Source organism: Rhipicephalus microplus, chromosome 4 (assembly GCF_043290135.1).
Source record: "Rhipicephalus microplus isolate Deutch F79 chromosome 4, USDA_Rmic, whole genome shotgun sequence".
Taxonomy (NCBI): Eukaryota; Metazoa; Arthropoda; class Arachnida; order Ixodida; family Ixodidae; genus Rhipicephalus; species Rhipicephalus microplus.
This window is the reverse complement of record NC_134703.1, coordinates 141858877-141884777: the sequence shown is the minus strand read 5'-3', so window position 1 is coordinate 141884777 and position 25901 is coordinate 141858877. Positions and strand designations below refer to the sequence as shown.

At 48.4% G+C, this 25901-nt stretch overlaps 2 protein-coding genes across 4 annotated transcripts in view; both read right to left on the bottom strand.

Moving 5' to 3' along the window:
• Positions 1 to 25901, bottom strand: part of LOC119182263 (neprilysin-1) — a 111213-nt gene that overhangs the window by 35531 nt on the left and 49781 nt on the right. The window contains exon 7 of the mRNA XM_075891973.1: positions 24670 to 24867. Coding sequence (XP_075748088.1) covers positions 24670 to 24867 — 198 coding nt within the window. The remainder of the gene's footprint in view (positions 1 to 24669; positions 24868 to 25901) is intronic.
• Positions 13893 to 20439, bottom strand: LOC142814633 (uncharacterized). Of its 3 annotated transcripts, XM_075893694.1 has the most exons (8): positions 20069 to 20427; positions 19028 to 19157; positions 18723 to 18898; positions 18206 to 18265; positions 18075 to 18134; positions 17905 to 18009; positions 17736 to 17849; positions 13893 to 17439 (listed from the first exon to the last, which is right to left on the bottom strand). In XM_075893694.1, exons 2-8 carry the CDS (start codon positions 19141 to 19143, stop codon positions 15278 to 15280), a joined length of 2793 nt encoding a protein of 930 aa, XP_075749809.1. In that variant the 5' UTR covers positions 19144 to 19157; positions 20069 to 20427; the 3' UTR covers positions 13893 to 15277. The 3 variants fall into 3 exon arrangements, with proteins under 3 accessions (XP_075749809.1, XP_075749808.1, XP_075749810.1); XM_075893693.1 differs by having other exon boundaries at positions 19028 to 20427; XM_075893695.1 differs by having other exon boundaries at positions 17405 to 17439; positions 17736 to 18009; positions 19028 to 20439.

Genomic DNA, 25901 nt, shown 5'->3' with positions numbered 1-25901 from the left:
TGGAGTCGTATATGCGGGAAACTGTCCTTCTATACGTCCCGTTCCGAAGCGAAACGGTTGATGTGTTCGATGGTAATAGGCATGTGTCCATCTACGAGAACAACAATCAGTTGATCGAGGTGAAACGAAACGAATACAACCCGGCGGATGACGATGCACTGGTCCAAGAAATTGTGGAGGTCCACTACGCCGAGATGCTGCGGCTCAGGCGAGAGAGAGAGGAGGATGAAGAAAGAACAATGCAAGAAGAAGAAGAATGTAATGAGGATGACGGGTGCGCGCGGGTACAAATCCCCGAACGACGAGATGTGGATGCTAGTGTGTACGCGGACGTGCTGCCTAACGAGCGCCTGCTCCGACTGCTCAAGGAGGTCAGTACGCCGTGTGCTGTGGTACGCAAACGGCGCGGAATCATGGAACGAAAATAGTACGTCTCAATGATGCGCAGCACCAACCCCGAGCAGTACGAGTTGCTGCGCGAGATTCTGCACCGTCAGACCACGCCGGGGCAGCCTCCGCTGCGGGTCTTCTTCACGGGACCCGTGGGTCGTGGCAAGATCTTCGTGCTCAAGCTCGCCATGGACGTGTATAACCGCTTTGCGGACTGCTGTGGTGCCGTTGGCTGGGAAGACGGCTCCTCCTTATCCGTCCCTTCCGTCTACAATGCGTATGTGATCTGCGCCAGTACGGGAAAGGCCGCCGTTGCTGGGGGTGGAACCACCATCCACAGTGCCTTCAAACTCGTGTGGGCTGCCCGTGGAAACCGACAGGACGCCCGCCTCGGAGTCATGGGGGACGGTGGACTCCGACCTAGTGACCTTAACACCTTCCGGTGTGCCTTCCGCAGAGTAAATTGCGTCATCATAGACGAAGTCAGTATGATTTCCGCCGACCAACTCAAACTGGTTGATTGCCGTCTGCGCCAGATCACGCAGCGACTCACCGAACCCTTCGGTGGACTGGACGTCATCCTCTGCGGGGACCTGCGGCAGTTGCCGCCCGTGCGTGCCAGCGAGATCTTCAAGCGGCCCCGCAGTGCTGATGATCTCCTCGGATTCAGCACTGTCACCTGGCATCATCTCGAATACTTCCCGCTCGTGAGAGTCGTGCGCCAGTCCGACGTCTCCTTCTCCGCGGTCCTCACCAAGATTGGGAACGGCCGCGCGCTCGAGCCCGAAGAAGTAAAGCTTCTCGAATCCAGGTTTGTCACGGTCGAGGAAGCCACCGAGCGCGCGCCCTCGGCCGTGCGCATCTTCTACTCGAACGCCGATGTCACGCGTTTCAACGAGACCGTGGCCCGTTCGCAGGATGACTTCGTGGTGCTTCGCGCGCGTGATCGGTACCTCGGCTGCAAGACGCCGCATCTGCTCGAGAATGCCAAGCGCAGGGTTGCCCGCATGGTTCCCAGCGAGTTTGCAAATCTGCCCGGGGAAGTCATGGCCGTGGTTGGCAAGCCCTACATGATGACTCATAACATCGATCTCGTGGATGGTCTGGTCAACGGTGCGGTTGGAGTCTTGCGCCTGTGTGAGCTCGCCGGCCCGTTTCCCGATGATGGAGATGGAGTGGATGAAGAAGGAGAAGGAGACGAGGATGAAGAGACGCGCGTGAGGCGACTGTGGCTCGAGTTCGATGTGCCCGGTACCGGAAAGCTCACGCGTGCGCGCGCCGCTCGGGCCGTTTACGAGGCCCGTTCCAACGGCTACGACGTGACCAGCGAGAACAGGATACCCATCGAGATGCAGTCGGCCACCGTAAAGGCCGGCATAGCTTGTAAACGGACGCAGTTCCCCCTTGTCCAGGCCAGCGCCATCACCGTGCACAAATCTTAGGGGGGAACCTACGCCTCGGTCGTGTACGACTACTCCAAGACGCACCCGCAGAAGCTCGTCTACGTTGCGCTCTCTCGGTGTACCAACCTCAACGGACTATACCCCACCAACGCTGAGGGAGACCACACCTTCTACCACAAGCAAGACAACCCCGACAAACCCATGCTCGATGATTTTCGTAGGCTCGAGAATCACCGTCTCGTCACCGTCACGCAGCGATACCTCTCCGCTCTGAGGGACCAGCATTTCCGCAGGGTGTGCGAGGGTGGCAGTAGGGAGTTCACGCTCGTGCTCCTAAATGTCCGCTCTCTCGGCGCATGCACTGGACGTTGCCAAAGACCCCGTACTCTCCAGAGTTGATCTCTTCTGCCTCACGGAGACCTGGAACCACTCCTCCGGTGACTGCGCTGCCGATGTCTCCCTGAGTGGCTACGATCACGTGACCCGGGCCCTCGCCGAGAGAAGGGCTGGTGGAGTGGACGTCTTCCTAAAGCGCTACCGGCCCTTCAGTGAAGAGCTCAGGCGACAGCAGGACCGGACCCAACTCCTGGTCTTACAGCGTGCCGACCTCGCTCCTGATGCATCGCCGCGAACGTGTCCCACTGACGACCCGTGCTCCTTCGCCCGGAGTGGAAGCCGGGGCGAGTACTGCGGCGTGTGCTTGGTTGGACACGTCTACGCCAACGTCCTCTCGCATGCCGTGTGTACTTCGCCGCTCAGAGACGACTCGCCGTACGCCTCCGTCTACACCAGTGCCTACTCCGGCGATGCCGTCCTGGTTGTGACCGTCTACCTGGCCCCGAACCTCTCGAGAGATGACGTCTTGGAACAGATGGATGCGGCGATGGAGAGTGAGTCTTAGCGCGCGTGTCCCTCGGTTCCGATTGTGGTGGTGGGTGACTTTAACGTGGACGTTAGAAAGGACAATGACTGGTTGGTTGACCACATGCTGAACAATTACTCGATGACGTGTCTGTCTCTCGTGTTTCCGACCACGATCAACGGTGGCTTCATAGACTTGGCGTTCAGTAGGAACTGTACGGTCCGCTCCGTCATGCCGGATCCGCTCACCGTACATTTCTCGGATCACAAAGCGCTGGTACTAAACGTGAGCTACAACGATAACACGAATAGGTGCTAATCTGTAGTATAGTTTGTGTGTGTGTGTGTGACGCGCTCACGATGTGTGCATTTAATGCATCGTACGAAAATCGTGAAGTGTAAATAAATAATACTTCGTATATAATTTATCTGTGTACAAAAGCTTCATGACAAACATTACTTAAATTCATTAATTACACTTTAGTCATCATCATCATCAGTAATAAAACTCCCAAGCATTTCCCCGAAGGTGAACATAATTAAGTGCGAATGCACGGGGTGATGATATGAGGGGGAGTAAAGTTAAAATCCGTTGGCATTCGCCAGTGAGTTAACTTAAACTCCCCCGTGTGATCAAATTGCGATTCCCAGGAACCATTACACCATAAAGGCACCATAGTGTGATTAATAAATATAATAGTGCGAATTAATAAATATTCCTCATAGCATCACGCCGTGCATTCGCACTTAACCATGTTCACCCTCGGGGAAATGCTTGGGAGTTTTTTTGGATGTACTGGAAGTGGTGACATGACTTCCACTGCTTGAACTACCAGGCTTGGTGCGACGCTGAGAGTTTGTGGCTCTAGACAACTTGTCGGGAGAACACGTATTTTCAGGAGACAAAGATACCGATCGTGAGGCTTGCGAAAATCTGTCTCTCCTTAATTTTCGTGATGGTGACGGGCTCCTACGATTGATGTCTGGATGTCTTGTTGAAGACTGGAGGGGGGGGGGGGTTAGAAAAAGTGGGTAACGATTTAGAGTACAGGGTACTCAACTAACGCCGAAGCTCTGTATAGCGGCACCTGTTCATCCCTCGTAGTCGTAGTAGTAGTGTGCAACAAGTGTTGCATTTTGAATTCGAAAGTGGTGCCGGTGAGAGATTTATTCTGTGCGTTGTTGAACAATAAAAGACAGTGCTCAATGTACATGCCAATGGCTGCTAAGGGGATGAGAAACAGGAGAGTTTTGCTTTTAGTTACGTGCACGCTGCGAACTTTTAATTGTTCAACAACGCACAGAAGACAACAAAGGGTTGCTACGTTATACTCGCTGGGCGTAACCTCCTAGGTTTAAGAAAGGTTTACCGAGCGTTGGGCCGCAGTGCCATAAATACAGTGAACTAGTATATTTCATGAACTCGAGGTGCTTAAAGGTGGGAAGTAGACACATAGCGCAAGCCGTAAGAAAGTGTGCATGTGCTTCCTTTCGTTCAGTCCTTAGAATGTCCGCTGGACGGCGGTGCTTCTATAATGACGCGCGTATGTACCAGTGGTGAGGACAACGAAGCAGCGCGAGTGTCTTTGGCCGAGGGCAAAAGACGAAGAAGTCGTTGCTGTCTGTTTCCTGAGATCGATAAATCGTATTTGTTTGAGGCGCTTTGTGTGCTCGTCAATCTCGCGTCGTCCCACTGGTGGAGGTGCTTGGTACGTCTTCATGCTTGGCACCCCTTTGCGGACCTGACATTCAAGCCCGGAATCACTACCACCCGTCGACACACCAGTCCACCGTTCCAGCCGCCGTCTGCGAGGCCTAGCTCCCGAGCTCAATCCCTTTCCAGAAACTGCCAGCAATCGCTTGCCTCCTTCAACCACCATGGCCATTGCAGCTACATCGCACATGACACTTCAGAATCCCATGATTCCTGACTGCTTTCATGGTGAGACCTATGAAGATGCACAAGACTGGCTGGACCAGTTCGAACGCTGCGCAAAGTACAACCAGTGGGCCACCCCAGAAGACAAGCTCGCGAATGTTTACTTCTACCTGATAGACAATGCCCAGACGTGGTACATCAACAGGGAAAGAAGCATGGCTACGTGGGATGACTTCCGCAACCAGCTGATTGACACCTTTAGTAGTCTTGACAGAAAGGAGAATGCGCAACGTCTCTTGGAAGCTCGAATTCAAAAACCAAACGAGAGCGTCGCTATGTTCGCCGAGGACATGACCCGTCTTTTCGGCAGGGCGGATCCCGAGATGCCGGAAGACAGGAAGCTGCGGTATCTAATGCGAGGCGTGAAGGAGCAACTGTTTGCTGGGCTTGTGAGAAATCCGCCAACAACAGTAGCTGAGTTCACGAAAGAAGCCACAGCTATTAAACGGGCCCGACAGCAACGGTACCGCCAGCAGAACCCGGTCAACGTACGAGCAAGTAGCCCTGTTACGACTGCGGCGAGCCTCTGCGACAACAACAGGCTTCTGCGGGAAGTCATCCGGGAGATTTTGAGGAGGAGCTTCGGCAGCTTGGTTTAATTCCAGCAGCTGAACCGACGCCGGCATTGTCTTTTGTCGCTGATGTTGTCCGGGATGAGGTCCGCCAGGCTCTCTCTTCATCCGGCTATAATGGTGTGCGACGACATTTTAATTATGCTGATGCAGTCCGACGCCCCGTCGTCGCTCCTTCAGCACAGCAGACCCCAATGACTGGACCACCACCAACCCTACAAACACAGCCACTGTCAGCACCGACCACTTTCGCAACCTCACCGATTCCTCCGACAAGACAAATGCTGTATAACCAACATGCCCCACAACGTAGCCCCACAACGTGGCCCAATAGTGAGTTTCCACTTACCTACGGGCGTCGGAAAACCGATTTGTGGCGTACCGCTGACCGTCGACCGGTATGCTTTCATTGTGGCGAAGCTGGGCACCTCTACAGAGTTTGCCGTTATCGCGACGCTCAGTACTCGAGATTTCCTCGCTACCCTGATTACATTGCGTACGACGATCAACGCATGTACAATTACGCCCCCGTGAACACACCGCCGCAGAATCCAGTAATGCCCAGATCACGTTCTCCATCTCCTGCGCGGCCCAGTTCACCTAATCGTCGCAGTTTTGCCGACGTCACCAGGGGCAGGTCTCCTAGCCCGCGACGGGAAACTAGACGCAGCGACCTCGGGGGTGGGGTTGCCAATATTCGAAATTCCGAACAGCCCCCATTGCAGACAAACGACAGTTCGAAGCCATAGATACCAAAGAAGACGACAGCAACGACTAATTCGACGAATGAGACAACTGCCGACGTAACCGACGTTATCAGCGCGGACCTCGTCGTTCACATTGACGGCCACCAAGTGACGGCACTTGTGGACACTGGCTCCCACTTTTCTATAATAAGCCTACAGCTAGCCGAAAGACTAAGGAAGGTGAAAATTCCATGGCAGGGACCCAATATAAGAACTGCAGGAGGTCAGTTGATGACACCGGTTGGAAAGTGCACGGCCCGACTCTTCATTGCTGGTTCCACCTTTGTCGCCACCCTCGTCATTCTCCACGAGTGCTGTAAACAGCTCATATTGGGAATGGATTTCTTGCGCGAATACGGGGCTGTGATTGACATCCGTGACAGAAGCGTAACGTTCACTGTAAGCTCGGAGACTGCTACAGATAAGGAACACCAGCCACCTCGCTTCCGTATCGCCGATGACGACGTCATACTGCCGCCACGAAGTTGTTCTCTCGTATCCGTGCACTGTGACAAATTACAAAATGGTACTGGCATCGCTGAACACATCAAGGAGCTCGCATTCACTAGCCGCATTTCTGTTGCCATGGCTGTCATCACTGTTATTGACGGATGCGCTGAACTGCTATTGACAAAGTTCAGCAGAGAACGCCGACACATAGTTAAAGGCACGGCTATTGCCTATTTTGACGAACTCTCGCAAACAGAAGATTGTCATTTAGTGGAGGAAGCAGCAGTGTCTACTATCACTACACCGACACCTGTAGACGTTGGTCCGATGTTATCTCCCATTGAGCGAGACCGCCTTCTCACGCTGATCAACAAGTTCCACGGCTGCTTCTCATCCACATCAAGAGTTGGTCAAACGGCACTGACGAAACACCGCATCATCACGGATTCTGATGCCAGACCCATCCGGCAAAATCCTTATCGAGTCGCCCCAAAGGAGCGTGAGGCAATTCAAAAGCAGGTGAAAACGATGCTAGAAGATGGTATTATTCGGCCGTCTAACAGTCCTTGGGCATCACCTTTAGTACTCGTCAAAAAGAAGGACGGTAGCTTGCGTTTCTGCGTCGACTACCGTAAGCTTAACCAGATCACAAAAAAGGACGTCTACCCTCTGCCGCGTATTGACGATTCATTGGATAGACTACGAAACGCACGCTACTTTTCGTCTATGGGCTTACAAAGCGGCTACTGGCAAATTGAAGTGGATGAGAGAGATCGTGAGAAGACCGCCTTTGTTACGCCTGACAGACTTTATGAAGTTCAGGTTCTTCCTTTCGGTTTGTGTTCGGCACCAGCAACATTCCAGCGTCTCATGGACACGGTTCTGTCGGGACTTAAGTGGCAAACCTGCTTGGTGTACCTCGATGACGCGATTGTCTTTTCGGCGACTTTCGAGGAACACTTACGAAGGCTCGAAGCAGTTTTTGAAGCAATACGCTTGGCCAGTCTTACTCAAAAACTATAAAAGTGCCACTTCGGCTTCCACGAACTTCGATTCCTCGTTCACGTCGTGAGCAGCCAAGGGATCCGACCCGACCCGGAAAATATTGCCGCCGTGGCAAACTTCCCGACACCATCAGAGAAAAAATCAGTGCGACGTTTTTTAGGACTCTGTGCCTATTACCGGCGGTTTATTGCTAATTTTTCGCGCATCGCATGGCCATTGACACAGCTTACTCGGGAAGATACCCCCTTCAGATGGGGCGAAGACCAACAGCAGGCATTTCACGAGCTTCGTCAGCGAATGCAAACACCCCCCGTGCTGGCCTACTTCGATGAAGACGCGCCGACAATACTTCATACAGACGCTAGTAATGTGGGTCTTGGAGCAGTGCTCGTACAGTCGAAGGACAACAACGAAAACGTGATCGCCTACGCCAGCAGGACGCTGTCCCGAGCTGAAGCTAATTACACTACGACGGAAAAAGAATGTCTTGCAATGGTATGGGCAGTCCTGAAGTTTCGTCCTTATTTGTACGGCCGCCCGTTCACCGTTATCAGCGATCACCACTCTCTCTGTTGGTTAGTCAACTTGAAAGATCCGTCTGGCCACCTTGCACGATGGAGTCTTCGGCTCCAAGAATTTGACTTCACTGTTGCCTACAAGTCGGGAATACGACACACCGATGCCGACTGTCTTTCTCGGTCTCCTGTTAAGACGGCATCCTCGGACAACGACGATGACGACACGGCTTTTCTCGGAATTGCGGACACTGCCCACTTTTCTCAACAGCAGCGTGGCGATGCTGAGCTGCTACTACTTATAGATTACCTACAAAGGCGAGCGAATAGCGTTCCGAAGTTATTTGCGAGAGGGCTGCCGTCGTACTGCTTGCGAAATGACGTTCTTTATAAGAGGAACTTTTCACCCACCGGCAGCAGCTACTTGCTCGTCGTTCCTTCTTCGCTTCACCGTGAGGTACTGCAAGCCTGTCACGACGGACCTTCCGCTGGTCACTTGGGTTACGCAAGAACATTGGCGAGGATAAGGCAGAACTATTACTGGCCAAGACTTGCCGAAGTTGTCAAAACTTACGTGCAGGCATGTCTAGATTACCAGCGCCGCAAGCCACCATCCATCAAACCAGCTGGCCTGCTGCAGCCTGTTCGAGTACCGGCGACACCGTTTGCACAAATTGGCATGGATTTTCTGGGCCCCTTCCCAAAGTCTGCCACTGGAAACAGGTGGATAATCGTCGCCACGGATTACCTGACCCGATACGCAGAGACAGGCGCTCTGCCACGGGCAACGACAGCTGAAGCGGCGCAATTTTTCATCGAAGCCATCGTCTTAAGACACGGTGCTCCCGCAATAGTCATCACCGACAGAGGTACTGCGTTCATGGCCGAGCTTTTGGACACCATTTTCCGACTAAGTGGTACAGCTCACAGGAAGACAACGGCGTATCATCCCCAGACCAACGGGCTCACCGAACGCCTCAACAAGACCCCGGCTGACATAATAAGCATGTACGTAGATGTAGAGCACAAGAACTGGGACATCATTTTGCCCTACGTCACGTTCGCGTACAACGCGGCTCGTCAAGAGACCACTCGGAAGACACCCTTTAGTCTCCTTTACGGACGCGAGGTTACAACAACGTTAGACGCAATGCTCCCTTATGAAAATGATGGCAATGAGACAGACGCCGAAGAGCTTACCCAGCTGGCAGAAGAACCCAGACAACTTGCCAGGTTGCGAATCACCAAACAGCAAGACGACGATGCCAAGTATTACAACCTCCGGCACAGACCCGTCGTATACAACGTGGACGACAAAGTATGGGTCTGGACACCTGTTCGTCAGCGTGGGCTCTCTCAAAAGCTGTTGCGAAGATACTTCGGACCCTACAAGGTTTTGCGATGCATTAGTGACGTCAACTACGAGGTTGTTCCGGACGGCGTGCAGTGTTCAAAGCGGCGCAGACATTCACCAGAAATTGTCCACGTGCTTCGGATGAAGCCTTACTTTCAGTGACTAACTGTGCAGTTTTGGTTTCGCCTTGCTTCTCAAACGTTTAACATCGGGACGATGTTTTTTTAAAGGGGGAATAATGACGCGCGTATGTGCCAGTGGTGAGGACAACGAAGCAGCGCGAGTGTCTTTGGCCGAGGGCAAAAGACGAAGAAGTCGTTGCAGTCGGTTTCCTGCGATCGATAAATCGTATTTGTTTGAGGCACTTTGTGTGCTCGTCAATCTCGCGTCGTCACAACATGAGGAATATATGATGAAAAGATGCGAGATTGTGGTACTTGGAGTGTTGAATAGGTGGACGAACGAACACACAGACAGATGCATGGACGGACGCCCGGATGGCTGCACGGACGGATGGACGCATGGACGGACGCAGGAGCGGATGCATGGACGAAAGCAGGGACGGACGCACAGATGAACGTGCGGACGCATGAACAGACGCACGCACGGACGGGCGGATGGACCCACGGACGGCCACACAGACGCGCGCATGGATGGACGGAAGCAAGAACGAATGGATGGACGGATGCTTCGCCCATCATCCATCATTCACTCCGTGGATATGCTGCCATTTTTTTATCGTTGCTTGAGTGAGAACATGCACCATTGAAAACACAGCAGAAACTGCGGTAGGCAGAGCATCTTTATCCTACCAAGACAGCGCCGCCGCATTTTTGTGACGTAAGTCCGGTGGAATTTTTTCATGCGTATAGCTGAGCTAAGCCCCATTTAACGTTATGGCAGTTTTAGTTTTAGGCTAATTGTCATGGTTCTTTTTGGGCATTTTAGGGGCGAAGCTCCTTATGGCGTGGCTTGTGCATCCCTCGTAGTACGTAACCACCAGTGGCACATACCCGAAATGCGTATAACATTTGACTTCCAAGGAGGTGCCGGTGAGAGATTTCTTCTGGGCGTTGTTTAACAATAAAAAATAGTGCTCAATGTACATGCCAGTGGCTGCTAATGGGGAATGAGAGACAGGAGCATTCGGCTTTTAGTCAACGCACACGCCGCGATCCCCATTAGCAGCCATTGGCATGTACATTAAGCACTATCGGACAAGAAAGGGTTGCTACATTATACTCGCTGGGTGTAACCTGCTTAGTTTTAGAAAGGTTTAGCGAGCGTTGAGCCGCAAGACCATGGATACAATGAACTAGTATATACCATGAATGAATTCGAGGTGGTTAAAGGGAGGACAGGAGGAGGAGGAAAAAACCTTTATTGATGCTGGCTGTGCCAGATAGCCCTTATCCCCACCGGGCTGGTTGACATCCCTAGTCCGGGACGTCATTAGTCGAGGCCGCCACCCGAGCCCGCTGGACTAGAGTACGCTGTTCCTCTAGTGTGGAGCTATTGAGTAGGGTCGTCTCCCAGTCCTCATTGGTGGGGTTGGGAAAGGGGGTTAATTTTGGGTTCATTTGGCAGGTCCAGACCATATGGTAAGTGTTGGCCACTTCCCCACAGTACTGGCACTGCCCACTTGTTTTTGGGTCGTAATATTTTAGTATGGCTGGACAGAGCAGCGTATTTGTCTGTAGGCGCCGCAGGATGCGCTCCTCCGTTTTCGAGAGTCCCTTCGCTGGTGCAGGATACAAGCGCCGTTGCTCAATGTAGTATTCTTTGATTTCTCGAAACCGTGTTAAAGGTGTGGGACGTTCAGGTCTATCAGGGGAACGGGGAGTTTCCCGCGAAGTAAGCACGCGGGCCGTTGCATGTGCAGCCTCGTTACCCTGTAGACCCTGATGTCCCGGAGTCCATATAAGACGTTTTGGGGTAGGATCGCGGTTCCTGATTCTGAATTTTAAAAGTCTATTAGCCAATGAAGAGATTTCTCCTGCAAGATAGCTCTCGCAGGCTCTTCGAGAGTCTGTAACTATTTGTTTTCAGTTTGGATGGGATACCGCCAGTGCAATGGCCACCTCCTCCGCCTTACTTGAACTTGTGGCTTTGAAAGTGAGGCCGTCCACCTGCGTTCCTTGATGTATTACTGCCGCCGTGTAGTATCCCCTAGGTGACGGCCCGGCCACATCGACGTAATAGACCCCATGACGGGAGCCAAGCCGTTGTTCAAGTGCCACAGCGCGCGCTTGCCTTCTACCCTGGTGCGCCTCCCTGGTCATATTGCGGGGAAGCGGGGACACCCAGAGTTTTGTTCTCCAAAGTTCAGTAATACGCTCCGAGTTTTCGATTTCGCATTCGTGCCGGATCAAGAGGCGGTCCAGTAGGCGCCGCCCGGAAGGCGTCTGCGTAAGACGCGTATATTGATTTGTGAGGTGGGCTTCTTGGAGCTCTTGTATAGAGTTAAAGACTCCCAATGCAGAGAGTTTCTGATTTGAAGTGCTGATGGGTAAATCAAGTGCGCTTAATTACTTTCCTAAGAATAGCATCGACTCTCTTCTCTTCGTGTTTAGTCATTCTTAAGTACGGTATTGAATATAGAATCCTGCTAGTTACACAAGCAATGGCGAGCCGAATCGCGTCCCTTCCTCGTAGCCCCCCACGCTTGTTTGACACTCGGCGGATCATGTGCCCTACCTGTTTTCCAATTTTCCGTAGCTTGTCTAGCGTGGTGATGTTTTTTGTTCGGTTGTGAATCAGAAGGCCAAGGATTCGTAGTTCTGAAACCTCTCGTATTGTTGATCCTGATACCATCAAGTTCAGGGTCGTCCTATCTTTAATGTTTTCTCTGATATGCAGGAATTCAGATTTGGATGGAGCGCACTGCAACCCACAGTGGGCCACATAGTCCTCCACAATGGAGGCGGCCTGCTGCAGGCGGTCTTCAATTTCTCCTAAACGGCCCCGATTCATCCAGATTGTTGTGTCATCGGCGTATATTGCATGATATATTCCTTCCACTACTGCCAATGCTTGCGGGAGCTTCATCATGGCAACGTTGAATAGCAGCGGAGACAGGACAGCTCTTTGCAGGTTAAAGGGGGGAAGCAGATACGAAGCGCAAGCCGTAAGAAATTAAAAGCTGAATCCTCCTGTCTCTCACTTCACATTAGCATCCACTGGCATGTACATTGAGCACTATCTGACAGGAAAAGGTTGCTACGTTATACTCGCTGGGCGTAACCTCCTTGGTTTTAGAAAGGTTTATCGAGCATTGGGCCGCAGTGCCATGAATACAGTGAACTAGTATATACCATGAACTCAAGGTGGTTGAAGGTGGGAAGTACACCCGAAGCGCAAGCCATAAGAAAGTGTGCGTGTGCCACCTCTCGTTTAGTCCTTGGAATGTCCACTGAATGGCGGTGCTTCTACATGGGGAATATATGATAAAAAGATGCGAGATGGTGGGACTTTGAGTGTTGAATAGATGGACGAACGGACACACAGACAGATGCATGGATGGACGCATGAACGGACGCAGGGGCGGATGCATGAACGAACGCAGGGACGGGCACACGAACAGACGCATGAACGATCACACAGACGGACGCTTAGACGGACGAATGCTTCGCCGCACTCTCCATCATTCACTCCGTGGATATGCCGCCATTTTTTTCTATCTCTTTGTGATCATTGCCTGACAGTTTTCTGAAAAAATGTGGCAGCTTACTTGCCCCCCAAGCTCCCCCTTTTTTGTTAGTTAGGCAAGTTTACATTTTTTAATTTATTCCTAGCCACTTTTAAAACTACTTGTTTTAGTTTCTGTTTATTTATTTGAAGTCATTGTTAAGAACTACTTGATTTAGAGCGTGATCACGCCACATGAGATCTCTAATTGGACGTCAAGCCGGCCTCCTGTGTGCTACGTACTTAAATTATTTTGTTGCACAGTTTCAGCCTGTGAGAGGACCTCATAATAAAAGGTGTGGATGAAGTTTTAATGTTATACGATTGTATACCATTACCTAAAGGTAACCCGAAAGTAACGTTGCACATGCAAACTTAAACCTCCTTGATAACCAGAGCAAGCACGCGGGCTCTGTAGAATATTAGGTTTCAGCAACACCATTGATCGGTTGGATATTAAGAAACGATGTGCTAACGTCTCGAGATCTGTTAGGGACGGCTTTCAGCTCTCCCATAGTAGAGTACAAATAAATCGTTAACAATTCAGGGCGCCATTGTCGCCGTACTCGGCGATCGCATTCGGACATGATTCGGTTAGCTAGCCAGATTTAGAGACGGCTTGCTACTCTCTCATAGTACAGTCATAGAGAAATAAAAAAGGTGAAGAGTGGACACTCCCGTAGACCCCAGCGGCCCAATCGACTCTAGCACACCTAGTGGTTGATGAGAGCAAGTGGCTTGCGCTTCCGGTTTCGGTTTCACTGGCGCAACTTTTGAATTACTTTGCATAACCGACGTTTGGCTATGTCGTAAGTTCATAATTTCAGACCACTATTCATCGCCCAAATGGATAGTTTTTGTAGGTCGTTTTGATTTAGCGATTCCCTGTTTTGTTTTGTTCAGTGGTTCGTGCGAATCGGTCGTGACGTAATTTTTATTTTGATTAAGTTATAAAAAAAAGAGATGCAGGTAATGATAATTCACTATCGTTTTATTCATCGCGCTTGTGTTTTTCTTTTGGAACAAGTGATCAATGTATATATCAGTCAAAGAAACAGAGCATCCGCAATGTTTTATTCAAAGGCAAGGTAGAGTATGAGAATATAAAAAGCACAATATGACAAAGGTAGACAACAAATGCATCTCGCCTTACAAATAAATTGTAACAAATATTGTAACAAATACATAGAGAACACAGACAACGCACACATCGCTAGAGTTGGCAGAAGCCGAGAAACTGGTGAAGTATGACACACCGGGCCAGTGGGTAAGTAAGGATCTATGGCAAAAACAGAGCGAACAATGCTGATGAAGAAGGAAGAAGTGACATATACACAGCAATGAAGTCGCGAATCACGCCTGGGCTTAACTGAAATAATGCATAGAAAAAAAGAGCGCACAGAAACCACACGACACAATATAACAGAAAGGCAAAGGTGCAGTGTGCTGGCTGTGCTTAAGAACAGCTAGTCCAAAATGAAAAAAAGCAGACTTGATGCCTGCTTGTCCTCAGAAAGGTAGGGCTTTGCAGCTTGCTCACTACGTGAAAGACAAACTTTATGCTACAACACTGGCAGGTCTTGTGGCTTTTGTTATGCGTCGCCTTCATCAAAAACTTAAGATCCCAAGTGATTTGCGTTTGGGTGTTGCTGTGACGCTTGCGAGCTAAAATAGATTGTAGTCATCACTTTATCCAGAATTGTGGACTTTAATTGGTGCTACGAGAGCGGTATTACAGGGCTAATAAATAGCAGAAGGAAACCACTTTGGCTCATTATTTTTCACAAAGGCTCTACATCGTACGTTATCACTCACAAGCTATATAAAAATAAAATGGCAGCGTCCGCAGCCCCATCAAACACTACAAGTTTGGGTATTCTTTTGAAAATTTTGATGGGCAAGATGAGGAGGTTGATGAGAAGCTAAAATACGAAAAGCGTGATAACATGAACCGTGCCCACTTCATACTGTGTTCCTTACCCGCTCGAAGACATTTCAACAAGCGGTTTTGTTATCGATATATTACTTGAGCTGGAGAGATAAAGCATACACAGTGACCAAGCGACCCACAGTAAAGTGTACAGTTTGCCCGTATTTGCTACAAAAAATACAGACAGGATGCCCAACATTCTTTTTAAGGTTATGCAAATCACTTCGAGCGAATACACAGTGTTTGTACTCCTCATAGCGGGTAACCAAAACAATGAATGCAACGAAGGAGTGGTTAGTCCAGTTGAACTGAATATAAGCATATAAGACCATAATGAAGTCTGCTGTAACGAAGTAATAACATAACAAAGCTATTGCAGGATTCGGCTCAACTCCAATACTTTAGTGTAAACCCGCCGCTAATTGCTAACCTTTGAACTTGTCAAGCTGCATGCCCGAGATTGAAGACTGGAACCTAACCCTGTCTAAGTTTCGGTTCACAAAACGCACATGCCAACATAAACGAACCCGGCAAAACATTTTCAGAAACTTAGCGCGACACCCAGCAGAGCAGAAATGAAAATCGCCAACACTTGACAGATGGTGATACAAAACATCGCACACTTTCAGGTGATGTGCAGTGGCCTCAATTATGGCAAGAAAGCGAGATTCAAGTTGTTGTACGTATGCAAAAGCTGCTTCTGATGGCACAGTGAGATTCCCAAAAAGTTTGCTGGGGACGTGGTATGCTTTGAGCATTGTGAAATACTGGTGGGTACCCTTAAGCGTCTCACTGTCGTCTTTCAGTAACTGTGGGCAACTGCAACCGTCACATGCATTCCGAAGGAAGTGTTTGATGAGAAAACCAGCTACATAATATGCAGCGGAGTCATCGATAATATGGGAGTGAATGTTTGTCGCAAGTTCAGAGAGATCGTCTAGAGCGGGAAAGTCGTCAGGCTGTGGCTGTGCACACTCCTCATTATCCACAAGAGACGCACTGGTGAGGGAGAATGGCGACAGCTGTTCCTGGAGGAGGTCACATTCATCATCCTCGACATTTCCGTATTCTGACAGCTTGAAGAGTTTTCTTATGCAGATGTGCTTCAGGCCACAAATAAATTGTGCTACATTGGGGTTGGTGTTGCAACCCTGTTTTTGCCTAATGTGGCCAAATATGTTCTCCAGAGGATCCTGTTGAAGCCTGCGTGTTAACAGGTATTCAAAATTGTAATTTTTGGAGAGGTCGTCCCATAGTTGACAAATTGCCTGAATTGTAATTTGCCAACCTACGATGGTTTGTGGTTGACGTCTGCCAACAAACTGCCATGATGCAATCCAGGGAAGCTGGCCTCGGAGGAAGTCAATCAGCTCTGAATCATTTTTCATGATTGCATGCCGCAGCTTTTGCGAAGTTCTTTTTTTACTCGAGCTGTTCAAGGCATCGAAAATCCTGTCCATACGATCACAAAATTGAGCTGTAGTGATGGCCGAGGCAGGCAGCACCTTCGCATACACCATTGCCGTGATAGCAATCGAAACTGATGCACTGAAGACCTGAGTTGCTCTGCTGACCTTCATATTAGAAAAAGGTTTCTGATGAACGTGCCGTTCAGTCAACTTTGGAGCCAATCGCAACCGCAACTCATGTGAGGATTGGTAAAGGCTTACAATGTGCGACCAGTTAACGATGTCATCCCCAATGTATAACTTGTGTGCTTGGACATTATTGCGCGTTGTTTTAATTAAATGCGGAACATCAAAAATGTAATATACCCGCTCACCATTAACTTCAAAAAAAGGCTTTGCTACAGTCACTTTTAGTTGGTTAGCGAGACTTACATTTGAACTGCCCTGGTCACAAATGACTGCTTTCACTGCAATATTAATGCTCCTAAGCTCCAAAATGAGTGACACCAGCAAGTTATGCATAACAGATGATGGTGTTGATGTGTGCCCTATAGTAAAAGCAACCGGTTGAACCCACTTTCTCGAAACACCAACAAGAAGAAAAACCAGTGCTCGATCAGCGATGGTTGAAGTGCGATGAGTGCCATCATCTGTAAAACCCTGGACAACGTCTCTTGAAGCATCATAGTACAAATTCTTTTTGAGTGCTATTTCGTCGAAAACTAAAGCGCACACTCGGTCCCGTTCATTCCAAGCTTGAGTATTTGTTGCAATGGAAGAAAGGATTCCTGGAATTATGCCTGGAGTCATCTTTACATTAGCTAGCCACCTCCTTAATGAACGCCGGGAGGGCAAAGAAAAATACGGAGCCAGAAATCGGTATGCTCGTGGACCTCGGAAGTTTAAGTGAAGAGCGAATTTCTTGAACCACACGGGAAACCGCTTGCCCTTGCATTTGGGCCTCAAGCGAACATGTGCAGAAAGAAGTTTAAAAACCTCCTCGGTGACGTGCGGTCGGATAACTTCAAGGGCCTTCGTAGTCGATGACGGTGCTTGGTGAGGCTGTCTCTGCAGTCTTTTGATAGTTTTCCGCTGTGCTGCTACTTTGGCTTGCAGATGTTTAATGGTTTGCTTGTACTTCATTGATGGAGACATTGTCGCTGGCACACAGGAACGCACTGCAATAAACAAAAAAATTGATGTAAAAGCGAAGAACAACTAATCCCATACGAGCACTTTCCTCGCTCTTTCAGACCCAAGGTGCACAACTTTCTGTGGTACAAAGTTTTCGATTCCACTACCTAAAAACAAACCATTCACAATGTTGACAATGCACAAAAAAAATGAAAATCACTGAGAGCCCACCCTTACATTTTGTAAGTGCACACGTAGTGTCCTTTTGAGGATAGTTTCCTCAGAATGTCCTAAACATAAAATAGCACATTAAAAACTGCTGCAATAAAAGCATAGTCACCATTTTCTCTAAGGCACTCAGGCGTGGAGCTGTTGGCGGAGACGTCTTCTGGAGGGTCTTGTGAAGCTTGTTCAGTGCCTCGGACAATGCTGTCGGAACAATCTTGCGAGCGGCCTGCGGAAGTCTCTATATCAATCCACTCTGGTGTTGAAGTGAACATACAACTTACCGGCCACACAAGTTCCTTTTGTGACAGCTGAACGACTGGTTAAGGTTTTCTCCGGCAAGACGAAATCATCAGAAATTCTTTCACCAGCTACAAGGGAGCTGCCACCTGCAGAGGTTTGGTCAACAGTCAATTTGGGTAAAAAAAAAAAGAAATCGCGACACTGAACGCACCCTGTTCATCGGGGCACCTCAATGTGTGGGAGCCGCTTTCTGAAGCCTCTACCGCAGGTCCTGAAGAGATGAAATTACGACAATGTGTCAGTAAGAGGCTTATAATAACACAAACTGAAGCTCATCCGCACCTTGCAGTGCAGCTTCTGCAGCCATGTCACAGTCACTACTTGAAGCGACGCTCAGAGAACCTGCATATATGTGCAGTTGGTACAAGTTACAAAGCTTGTAGCATGGGGAAGCTTAAACAGCTCTTTCAAACGCATAAATTGGTCGAACGTGGAAGAAAAGAGACGGCACCAACTAGGAAACAAGTAATTTGTGATTTTTGGAATTATCAACAGTGGCAGCTTTCACTGATGAAAGGTATACGTACATGTGCACTCAGGCTTGAAGATAACGTGAAATAGCCCTTTAAAGTCTTTCAAAACAAGTTGCGCAGGTCCAGAGCATCAAAAAATGACAGAAATGTAAAGCTGCTGTTAGGAAGGTAATAGCCCACAATTCACAGAACTTAAGACTTTCCAAGTGTTACTTCTGTAGTGAGGTTTCTCTATCGGCTACAGAGATCTTCACGGTTAACTGTCGCCACTGATTCAATACAAGTGGCTGCTATTGCACATATTTGAGTTTCAGTCAATCACTTACATGGTGCAGCTGGTTGCACACTGGGAACAGCCATTCTTGTAAGCCTTGTGTGCCCAGGGTCCATGAAACTTTGAGCAGTAAAATGGTCGCTACAAACCCTGTACGTTGCGTACAATAGGCTGGCCGGCTTACTCAGGAGATCATCGCGTCCAGCATACTGCATCCATGCTTTCATCCTGCATTGGCAATGAACTATCAGCTGAAAGGGGAAGTGCTTGAATAGTGATTTTTTATTGTTACCCTCACTTAGCAAGTACGAACAGTAAGCCTACAGACATGCAAACCATACAAAAGCTTTAACACACCTGCCGTCCCGTGGTACGCGGAAGAAACTCGTCCCAGGCTTCTTGTGGGTTCTGCCATTGTTGAAGCACCACGATACACAGCAGTAGCTGCCGTAGCTTGGACCGCCGGACGGCATGGCGTCAGCGCGGTCTGAAAATGTTAGTAAGTGGATGCTTCGCTGTCAAATTACAAAAAAGATATGTGCACGTCATAAGTGTACCAGCAAACCCCTTTGAATGATTAGCTAATCGATGCACAATACAAAACCAGTGATACATCTCTGACCCATAAAACTCTGACTTACAAAGATATACGTCAAGACCACGAACAAAGATCTTCAGAAGTTTCCAGGCCGCTATCCCTTGTAATGCAATGGTATCGCGGCCTGGGAACATTAGAACACCTTCGTGCGTACGCAGTATCAGCAGTACATTGGGAAGAAAAATCGTAGTTGAAATTTGTGCGGTAAAATTATATTGGAAACGTCAAAAAAATTTGTGGGCAGCTTGCACTAGTGGCACAAGGCTAGCGAAGAAACGAAGATGATGGCCACTTGGCTAGTCCAGATTTGCCTCCGGCACACCAAGAATTATTCGTGTTCCGAGCCTTCGGGAAATGCGTCGTGAAGCATGCGAGGCCCAACAAACGCTTCTCAATATTTTGCACCGAGCCTACGACCTAGCTGCCCAGCTATGCTCAGCGCACAGACGATCGCGTCCGTGGCAGACGCAGCACGCGTCGCCTCGGCTTGACGCCGTGCCGCCTTTTCTATACTGCATACGTTGCACAATGTTCCCGTCTAACCGCCGCATAGAGCCACAAACTTTCTTTTTAGCGAACCTCCCAGTCCTTACAAGCTTCAGAAAAAGGTTACAACTGCGTGAATGACACGCCACGTAAGAAACAAACTCGCACACACGAAGCGCAACGTGTGTGTGTGCATCTTTCTATGTTTGTTGCATGGTGTCTTTTTCGCGCAGGCGTAACCGTTTTCTGAAAAAATGACCCAACAAGACCAACAACATGTCATTCAACAAGCTTCGCTTGAAAACGTGCCTCACCTGTTATCTCACGCTTGAAAACGCCGACGCAGCCGACGTTGACGAAAGCGACGAAAGCTTCTCGCTGTCAGTCATGCATGGGCTTGTCGCTGGGTAGATGGTGTTTATGACAGTACGGCTGAAGAAAAATAATCGCGTAAGGTGTGTTGAATAAATCGTTTTTATGTATAAAGAACATACCAAATTTGGGCGTGTAATTATTAATTTGTGAAAACAATTCTGTTGCATTGATTATAACTGTGTTTTTTTTTGCGCTTGCGCCCTCTGACGTGTGGTGGGAGCACTAGTTCGTTACGTAGTCGTGACGCACTTCCTGAGGCCAGGTTTCGCGGAGTGTCCGCTCTTGTCTTCTTCTTTCTCTATGGTACAGTACCCTATACTCTAAATAGTTATCAACTTTTAGGGGCGAAGCTCCTTAGGGCGTGGGCTGTGCGTCCCCAGTAGCCTGTATGTAGCCACCTCTAGTTTAGTTCTTGCAGTGTTCACTAGATAGCGGTACCGTCCCCTGTATGTAGACACCTCTCGTTTAGTTCTTGCAGTGTTCACTAGATGGCGGTACCGTCTCCTGTATGTAGCCACCCCTCGTTTAGTTCTTGTAGTGTTTACTAGATGGTGGTACTTGTAGCTGATGATGAAAAGATGCAAGATGTTATAAACTAGAAAGCGGTACTTGTAGTTGATGAAAGACGCGAGATCTTATAAAATAGGAATGATGTCACATATGGCGCGTGTCATTGGTTGAAGGCAATCGTTCGATTTAGCGCGGCGACGTTCGCTAGGGGGAGCGCTGTAATAAAATCCGTTCGCTGTTGGCGCGCGCTCGGAGTCACCGGATGGATAAGGCTGCACAGCGGAGAGAGCGCAAGGCGGCAGCAGCGCGCGCTCGCAGACAGAATCCCGATGTGCGAGCGCGCGAGGCAAGGGACATCGCAAGCCATCCATCGTCTAAGAACAAATAAAAGTTGATTTGTGTATATACACACACAGCGTTTCTCACGTCTTTACATGATGATCGACTGGGCGAATTACACAGAAGATTTACAATTTACCGATGAATCCCTTCGGAGCTTCGCCCATTCATCATCATTCACCCCGTGAATATGCCGTAACATTTTTTTCTAAACACACAGGTATTTGGGCGCTTTTAGCTTCACGCTGTTGCCATAGAGAAACATACTGTATTAAGAGTGGCCACTGGGGCCTATTCGCAGCCCAGCAAGAAAGTGTCCGACCAACGCGCGAGCGTTAACAAATACCCGACATCGGTAGAGTTAACCCGACGAATACAAAGAATAAAGGTCAAGGTCTCGGCTGGAATAGAACCCAAGCATTCTGACTGCCAATGAAGCATTTCAATACAAATCTATCTATCTATCTATCTATCTATCTATCTATCTATCTATCTATCTATCTATCTATCTATCTATCTATCTATCTATCTATCTATCTATCTATCTATCTATCTATCTATCTATCTATCTATCTATCTATCTATCTATCTATCTATCTATCTATCTATCTATCTATCTATCTATCTATCTGTCTGTCTGTCTATCTAGCCGCCTACGACTTTTAGCTTTCCTGACCGTTCCGATAATGGTATCGATACCAAACTTAGTATGGCACAACATCACTGTATAAAGAATATATTTGACTAGTCATAACAAGAAAATCATGATATGTATTTCATGAATGTCATGATTTACGTTTCGTGTTGCTGCAACTTTTGCGGTGGATTTCTTCTTATGTCATGTTGCAAAACTGGTACGGTATGATATGATTGCATTTCGAAGACAAGCGGCAGACCCTAACATGAAAATCTAGACATGCGTGTCGTGTAGCAACATGACTACATGCCGCGCTCATGACGCGCTCACCGCCGTTTTAATAGCTATACATGTACCAAACTCGGTGTAACGCGACGCGAACGCACGACATACGTAAGTGACACATTCAAACATAATAATCAAAACATGCGTGTCATGTAACAACATGACTACATGCCACACTCATGACGCACTCGCGGCTGTTTGGCTAGCTTCACATATGGCAAATTTGGTATTACGTGACGTCAATGGATGACGAAGGTATGTGACTGGCGCATACATGATAATCATGAGATGCGTGTCACGTGAGAACATGACTACATACCACAGTCAAGGCGACATTTCGTAGTGACGCGGTGCGCCTGCTCACCGGCGTTCATTTCGTCGCGTCACGCCGACGTTGCCACCACGCCAGGCACCGGTCCTGCCATATACTCGCAGGCCCGCGCCGCACTGCGTTGCTTTGACGCATGCGCGTTTCAGCCTCCGTCACGAAAAGTGGGAGACGCAGTGTTGTCTGGGTAACGTACCGGCGCGAAATGCAGCATGTCGCATTTCGCACCGGTTGCCGTCAGGCCGCACCAGCACCACCGGACACTGGTCGCGCCAGTCGCACCTGGCGTCAGACCATTGAGTGCACGTGTTTTGCTAATGTAGCGTCGATGTGCCCAGCGTGCGCACGCGTCAACGCTACGGTGAAGTGTATTTGGCCCTTCATTATGCGCTCGCGGCCGTTTTGCTAGTTCTGCATATGCCAAATTTGGTGTCACGCGATGTCTGTGGATGATGAAAGTATATGACTTGTGCAAACAAAATAATCCTGACAAGCGTGTCATGTAAGAACATGAAAATGTACTACGCTCATAGCGTGCTTGCGGCCATTTCGCTAGCCCCATATATACTAAATTTGGTATAACGTGACTTCAATAAATGACGAAGGTAAACGACACTTCCAAGCATGATAATCATGACACATAAATCATGTATGGCATCATTTAACTCAACCTTGTAACATTGTGCTGAATTTAAAGTGATATATCAACCTTTTTCATTCGTGCTTGACATATCATCGACTCCCACTGTACGTGCGATCTGCCAAGTTTTTAAACACATTGTGACGGCTCAGTGCTTTTTCTTAGTTGAGCACCAAGGTACTCAAAATCGATAATCAGTTTTTCAAAACACACATTACAAAGCACTGCACCACAACCACTTCGGCATGCTTCGGTGCTTTCCACAGTCCGAGAAGAAGCGATGAAAACAGCAAGCGTAATTCCTGCAGCGGAGCCCACTTAATATGTCGTTTTCTCAGCCATGCCCGTGTGTTTATAATGATAACAACGCATTACCAACTACTCGGTTTCCCGTGCTACTGCAACAAGGCTTTGTTTGGGTAAGCTACAGATATGGGATTGGTGCCAGGCATTTCTTTCCGGGAAACGACACATATGGTCACAATGCGTTCAGGCATGACAGTGGAACAAAATATGCACATTTCAGGATCGGCGCCCAGATGCGAGTCATTATGGGTACCAGCGTCGATATTTGTTTCGATTACTGACGGCAAATCCCCATTGGAAGTTATATATACATGGGGTGCAGGAAACGCGTTCCTTCAAGTCAGGTTGTCCGCCGTGGTGCGTGGTGTAGCGGCAACGGTGCTCAGCTGCTGTCTCGAAGGTCGTGGGTTGGATTCCGTTCGCGGCGATCGCATTTCGATGGAGGCGGGAAGCTAGAGACGGGCGTACTGAGTCATGTCAATTCACGTTAAAGAATACCAGACGGTCGAACTATCGGGAGCGCTCCACATAGCCTCCCTCAAAATCCCATCATTACTTCAGGACGTGAAATATAACGTATTATTATTATTATTATTATTATTATTATTATTATTATTATTATTGTTATTATTATTATTATTATTATTGTTGTTGTTGTTGTTGGCCGCGTTAGGTTAATGGACACTAACGCTTACAAACATCCCCCCTTTCCACTTACTTCCCTGTCCTGGCTCATGCCAGACTAAAGTTTATATCTGCTGCCCGCCAGCTCACGTGGGTTTTAAACCACTGTTTACGTAAACAGGGAGTCCAAACTCGACCCTTCGTAACATGCAGGATAACGGGAACAAATGATTGAGGTAAGTAAGTGGTACAATGTACAAAGTAACTACAAGAGCTTAGAACTCATCATACTATATATACATAATTTTACCCAGCCAGACAGATCTCTGTCAAATGTGTTCATTTGTATATTTTGTTGACTTGCTTGAGCGAAGTGTTCTTGATGTTGCAATAATGATGTTCCAATAAAAGGAGCGCCAATGTCCTGGCTAAAAAAAGTTTACGCGAAACACACTCTTCGAATGACCCAGTTTCGGAAGTCTCGCGTTTCCTGCGGGTACACCGTTCGCTCACACGGCCACCCAGGGATGTTGCTTCGTCGAGGTTGCGACAGATGTGACACGCAGTGCCATTATGGTGCCACGCATGGCAGTCGCCTTGTTCCAGTCTACACAACCACTCGAAAACCAAACGTTCCGAAATTTTGTGGTAGCCAACCCTCAATCTTCGGATAATTCAATGACTAGAACTTCCAAACCTCTCAAGTATGTACGGTATCTAATTGATTCTAAGTCTTGGTTAACTAAAAGAACAGTGTTCAAGCATTGTTCAGTAGAAAGGGGTGATATAGACAAAAAATTTTGAGGACATAAATCGAGAAAGTACTAAACATTTATGCTGCAGACACAGAACGCCCAATGACTTGGCTCACCGTAGAACGCTTCCCTTTGAGCTACTGTGTCGGCGTCCTTGGGATAGCCTACGACGAGGCCCATATTGGAGGCCTTGTTGATGCCATTGCTTTGCATCCAGCCTTCCATCCAGCGTGCACTGAGGAGCTTATCACGTAGAACTGCCTTCAGATTGACAGCCATCGCAGTCGCCGAGGAGAGTACCGCTGGTGGGACCACTGCAAATGCGAGAAAGCCGTGGCAAACGAGAAGCAACTGACCGTAGTAAGCGAAATCACCAAAGGCCGGCATCTGATAGCCTCCTAAACCATGGAAATAGTTCATAGAAAACATTCATGGAAAACATACATAGCGATATACAAGAAGCAGCGCTAGAACGAATACGAAGTTAGAAGAAGACAGCACATGTATACAAGGGGCGCTTTTCAGTAGAAACTTTTGTTGTGAGTAAAGCGCACTTTGTGCCTTGTTTTCGTTCTTATGTATTTCTTCTAGCGCTGCCTATATATGCAGCCGCGTGTCAGAAGGATATGCCACACACTCCTAATGTTGTACCAACCGCATTTCTCACAAAAAGAGAGAGCCCCTTCTTTCTCGAGTATTGCACGGAAGGCACAAGCCGACGCCGCTGCCTCAGGGGTGGGGTCATCCACATTTACAGCCTATGTAAAAGAGATTATTGTTCCCAGCCAACGCAAAGTAGCTCGCTACATACGAGAGCTTATCTTGTCGTCTCTGTAGTCTCATCCTTTTGGATGGTATCACAGTCTGGAAAAAAAACACCAAATCTTGCAATAATGCCACCTGAAACATCAGGCAGAAACTCGTCATCACCTAATGTGTTTTACCGGCGCCTAATCATGGCTAGTTAATTGCTTAAACATAAGGAAGTTCTTGTGTCTGCAGTAGTTATTGCGAACAATCACGCGAGAAAGATTTTGTGATCATCAAACTGCTAGGATGAGCCACACGCCTGCAAATCAGCCGAAATTCGTGATGTCATGCTAATTTAGAAGTGTGGCAGCTTGGGCAAGTTGGTATGGTATGACTATAGTTATAGCGCCAGAACAAAACAACAAAACAGAGACAAGAAGGACACGAAAGACATGAGTGCTAGTGTACTTCATGTCCTTCTTGTCTCTGTGTCGTCGTTTTGTTCTAGCGCTATAACTATCGTCAAATCTAATATTCGGGCACTGCTATATTGATCTGAAATTTTTCTAAAATGTCTCTGAACTTTTATACTAGATAT

Excerpts from the sequence above, each read along its gene's own strand:
- LOC142814633 (XM_075893693.1), bottom strand. The coding sequence starts at position 19,143 with ATGCCGTCCGGCGGTCCAAGCTACGGCAGCTACTGCTGTGTATCGTGG. Across the intron at positions 18,899-19,027 it reads CGCGTACCACGGGACGGCAG|GATGAAAGCATGGATGCAGT; the intron begins GTGTGTTAAAGC and ends TTGCCAATGCAG. Across the intron at positions 18,266-18,722 it reads TGTGCAACCAGCTGCACCAT|GTTCTCTGAGCGTCGCTTCA; the intron begins GTAAGTGATTGA and ends ACATATATGCAG.